This window comes from Bidens hawaiensis, unplaced genomic scaffold (assembly GCF_021521415.1).
Source record: "Bidens hawaiensis isolate Kalapana, Puna unplaced genomic scaffold, B.hawaiensis_p1.1 tig00024811_1, whole genome shotgun sequence".
Classification (NCBI taxonomy): Eukaryota; Viridiplantae; Streptophyta; class Magnoliopsida; order Asterales; family Asteraceae; genus Bidens; species Bidens hawaiensis.
The window spans coordinates 10,480-15,562 of NW_027493924.1; the positions used below are offsets into that span (position 1 = coordinate 10,480).

A 5,083-nucleotide genomic window follows, 5' to 3' on the forward strand; every position below is an offset into this window, starting at 1 on the left:
CGTGGTGTTCCGGCCAAACAGAGGAAAATATCATCATTTGTCAACTTTAGTCCCTATAGTTTGGATTTAGGTTATTTAACGAACTTTTTATGCATAGTTTAAGATTTGAACAACATATAAAGTATAAGGGGCCTAAAGTGAACATTATAAACTTAATTATTTATAAACACTTGATTTTCAATAATAATAAAGGTCTAAAAATGTTTCATTCGTAAACGAATACGGGTTTGGAAACTCCGAAATGTTACATTACACTTTTCAAATAATTGGAATTTGATAATTGATTGTAACATACATAATGCAAACTTGTGTTGTAACAAAATACAATAATTAGATAATCAAAACTTGTACTTAATAGTTTTTAAGTACAACAAAAGAGGTAAAATAGTCTGATTATATAATCTTTTTGAATAACCAATTATGCAATTGATTATTCAAACTGATCATTACACTTTTGTATAGCTAAATGCCTAAATAATGACTATAATCATAGTAATAATAATAACAAAAATAATAATGATAATAATCATCTTAACTTAAAATTTTAAACACTCAACACTAAGTAGGTTTTAAATTCTGAAACATTGCATCCCACTTGATCTCTTCATTAACATTAACACCAGACCAATATTCATCATCACCACCACCATTGGCTTCATCATCACTATACAAATTCTCTCTATACTTGTCATTGTCTTCCTTGCTTTCATCGTGCCGAATATCATAAACCAATGAACCCGAAAAGCTATTAACTTTAGCACCGCCGGATCTAACCGTTGGCCGGTAGCCATTGCTAATCAAAAGAGTTGATGACCCTTGTTTGCTCATCACCAACCTGTTAATATTGTAAATTTTTATTTAATATTTATCCTGGGCGGAAGAGGACAGGGGTGTGCACAGGGCAGTTCAATCTGGTTTTGCGCTCAAACCAAACTGGAACCAAATACTTGGTTATATATTCGGTTACGTTAGTTAATTCGGTTAGAGTTTGGTAATGGTTTAATTGATTCGGTTACTTGTTTGACGCGCTACTTAGTTGTAACAAGTAGAGAAAATAACTTTATAACGACGACCCTGACTAAAAATATTTTTGTTATGCCTCTAAATATTTGACCAATCAACCTTTACAAAATAAAATTAACTTTAAAATTTTTTAAGTTTTATGATAACCATTTTAGATCAAAATTATATATTTAATGGAAAATTCTTAAAATAAAATTTAGATATTGCGTTCACACGTATATATTTAAGAGAAAATCATCAAAATAGATAATTCTGGCTGATCACGCCTTCACATAATTAAGGAAATCCTCAAAATAAATGCGACTTTAAAATTTCTAAAGTAAGCATTGTACTATTCAGGCAAAAATATCTGGTCACTTGGACTCACCAGTCATATTTTGACAGAAAAGCCTGCCAAAAAAATCCTTTAGGCGAAACCACCAACCACGTGGCATCAAATGTTCGGTCGAACCATCGCCTGCCGTACAAATTTTCCGGCGAGACGTTGGTGGCAACTTTTTTATAAAACTAATGTTTAAGCTTTTAATTAATTAAAAAATAATGGCTAGTTTATAATACCTGTTACTCCTCTTAACTAAGGCCTCTTTCCATCTAGAACTATAACCCCTTCTCTTAACCACAACCATAGCCGAATCATTCCGGTGCACCCATGTGTGAACGTATCGAGCCAACGTGCTCTTGGTTTTCTTGACCGTTGCGATTAATCTAGTCATCGGGTGTGACCGGGACGACTTTCTAGCGAGTTTGAGAATCTCTAGCCTATGTTTGGCTATGGAGATTCCCATGCTTTGTAGGAATTCATGGTTAAAATACGAAATGTCGTCGTCTTCGAGTTGATTGTGGGAGAAGGCTATTGCATATTCATGGATTATTGGAGGGTCAAGGTTAGTCTTTGATAGCCATGAGAACCAGTCCATGGTTGTTTGTGTTTTTTGTGTGGCTTTGTGTTGAAGGTAACGAATATATATGTGAAGTGTAAAGTGGTCCAATGTGAGAACATGTAAAAGAAAACACTAGGATAGATAAATATATTGGTTCTTAACTTTTGATAAAATATATATAAGTTTTTAATGAATAAATAACAAGTTGACCTTTTTATGTATAAATAGTTTTTCATGACTAGTGCCTCATGGTTTAATAGTGTGAGGTTGATAGTTATGGTTCGGGAGTTTTGTAATTTTAAGTTTACCCTGATTTAATAGAGTTTTTTTTATAATGATGGGTTTCTGAATGAGTCAGGTCTAAAACGTTAAAATCAGTATGGACGGTTGACATAATTTTTAGAAAAACTCAATTGGGTATTAGGTTAGTTCCAAACGATTTTAAAAAAAGTATCTAAGGCAAAAAAACATATATACAAATTCAATATCTTTATTACTCATGATTGATGTGGATTTGGTTGAGCATATAATATAAGTAAAGTGTTCATTTTACTAGTCAAAATTAACAAAATATTATTTTTAACGAGATTTTCCAAAAGTGTCCATGCTAAAAGTTGAGACTTGTTGAGTTTTAATATTAATTGAATGGATTTTAGCAACCCCTTGTCCGCGAAGAAAATCCCGTCGTTGGAAGTCTTCCAAGAAGACCTGGTTGTAATTAAAAACCTGTCAATTCGACATACCCGCATAGACAAGGATAGTAGGAATCTTGCTGGCACCAACGATTTAATATAAAAAAAATTCGACTCGACAGTATTAGGACATTTGGCATAATCCGGTTGGCTACAATTCTTGATGAGCTAATTATTAAAAGGAGCCTAGTCGCCAAGATTTGGCATGGACATTTTGGAAAAAAGGTGGACCGATGAACATTTTGTTAATATTTGCTTTTTGTATGATAAATTTCTTTTAATTTTTGTTGTTCAGGGGACTTGAACCCAAGACATTCGAAAGTTGAAACCATCTCAACCCAAAGTTTTTAAAGGTAATTTGTCGTTGTCAATTGACCATCCACAAGTTAACTAGTAAAACGAACATTTTGATCATTTTCTTTTGGTTAATGTGTTACAAGAATTATTTTATTAAGAAAGTAAAATAAAATTGTAATGACTTAATAATTCATAATTGTATTTAAGATATTATATTTATAAAATTACTGTTTACAAACTATTTTAGTTAACAACCCACATGAAGGTATGGTCTGTGTGGATATGACTTTCCATATGGTGGGTTTAAATAAGAAGAAAATGGGGTTTGTGTTGTGGGGACAAAGTATGAATTGGGATATAATGATATTTAGTTAAGTGGAGACTAAGAAATCTTTCCTTGTAAATTCAGGCGTCAATCAAGGAATATATATTATTTATTTAAAACTAGTCTCTTTCCTAAAAAAATATTAATGTTAGTATACTTTTTATATTTTGTTTTTAATGTATAGTTTGTGTTGTCTAGAAGATCTTATTTCAGATCCAGTATTAGGTCCATGTATCCTTATGGCCTATACCGTAAATGAGTCGAGTTGTTCGTGAACTGTTTATACTTAAATCGATAAAGAGCTTGAAATAAACCGAGCTTTTTCGAGCTTGATCCGACCCAAGTCTAAGCCTTAAATAAAGCTTTTTTAGTTGTCGAGCTCGAGCCTTGAATAGGAAAAGCTCGTTTAAGCTTGTCGAGCCTTAATGACTAACGAGCCCTGTGTATTTTTAAGTTTTACATATTTTGGACTTCTATGTATCAGTTTCATATTGCATAGCGGAGCTCGAGCCGAGCTTAGACTTATTTAAGGTTTTTCTTAAAATAATAATAATTAAACCATATATAAATTAATTAATAAATATTAAGCAAGACGATTTCAAACTTTAAAAACAACTCATGAGCCAGGCTTAAAAAAAAATTTAGAAACAACATTAATATTGATTTATATCGGAACCTTGTCAAATATATATATGCTTTTAGGTCAACTAAGCAAACCATCCATTTATTTTTATAGTTTTTAATTTACCATCAAGAAGTTAGAAGTAGAGCATAGATCAACGCCTAGCTTTTTTACTTTTTACTTTTATCATTTTGATTTTGGTTATTAGGAAAGACGGGCCGGTTAATAACTTAATAAAATTAACTATGCGTGTTGCATGTTGTTTCAAGTCTATCCCGATTAATAACTATAAGAGTTACATATTTTTTGGTTTATATGTTTTGTTCATTTTAACCGGTTGAGTCCAATCACAAACCTTCAACCAGTAGAGCCACCTAAGTTTCAATTTTTAACTAATTAAGTAACTATGTTAGCTTTTTTCCGTTAAGTTGGGATTACATGATAATAATATTTAATGGTTATTCTGATTTCATCTTTGATCTTTGATAAATCTAATCATAACAAGACGACATTGATAACACTAAAAATTAACAAGGTAAATTGATACATTAATTGAAATAATCAACTCAAAGTAGCATAAAAACGGATATGTTTATCATAAAGAGATTCGCTGTCTCTGACTCAATTTCACCTTAATTGTTATTTAAACAAGTAAAGTTATGCCTTGGTCTTGAAAGACAATATATATATATATATATATATATATAAGGTTTTATGTATAACTATCAAAAAAATTAATGTTCAAATTGGGCTCGCCGAAAAGTCAAACCAAATTAACCGAAAGCAGGTCAGATTATATATCAAATTTAGTCCAACCGATTCAAATGAAGACGGTTCAAATACCAGGCACCCTGTCCTACCACAGTCCCAATTCTTAAAGCACGGCAAGTAAACGAAATAACCTAAATCAATTTAAGCAAATCATATTAAAATTGTGTGACATAGTAATAAAATTGTGAAAATAAATGCACATTACATTATGAAAATAAGGTTAGTATATGCATCTAGATTATTCTGACATACTCTTCAACCAAAACCTCACCTCCTCCATGAGTTGCATTTGGACTTGTAGTGTAATGAAAGATAAATATAACAGACCAAGGAACATGACATTGTGTCCCATGTGATATTAATATTCCTTCATAAAGTTGCTCCTTTTTATCTAGAAACAAACACATATACTTTTCTGGCTGCATGGATATTTTTTAAATTTACTAGATTAGATAAATTTAATACTGGCTTT

The 5,083-nt window shown here is 31.3% G+C and overlaps 1 protein-coding gene across 1 annotated transcript; it reads right to left on the reverse strand.

Annotated features, from left to right (window-relative positions):
* Positions 1-558: 558 nt before the first annotated feature.
* LOC143570005 (uncharacterized) lies at positions 559-1,955 on the reverse strand. Its single transcript, XM_077055773.1, has 2 exons — positions 1,582-1,955; positions 559-835 (listed from the first exon to the last, which is right to left on the reverse strand). Exons 1-2 carry the CDS (start codon positions 1,938-1,940, stop codon positions 559-561), a joined length of 636 nt encoding a protein of 211 aa, XP_076911888.1. The 5' UTR covers positions 1,941-1,955.
* Between the last annotated feature and the right edge of the window lie 3,128 nt (positions 1,956-5,083).

Bases quoted from the DNA above. Each gene is read 5' to 3' on its own strand.
- LOC143570005 (XM_077055773.1), bottom strand. From the start codon at position 1,940: ATGGACTGGTTCTCATGGCTATCAAAGACTAACCTTGACCCTCCAATA. The intron at 836-1,581 runs GTATTATAAACT...CAATATTAACAG, and splicing joins TTAGTTAAGAGGAGTAACAG to GTTGGTGATGAGCAAACAAG.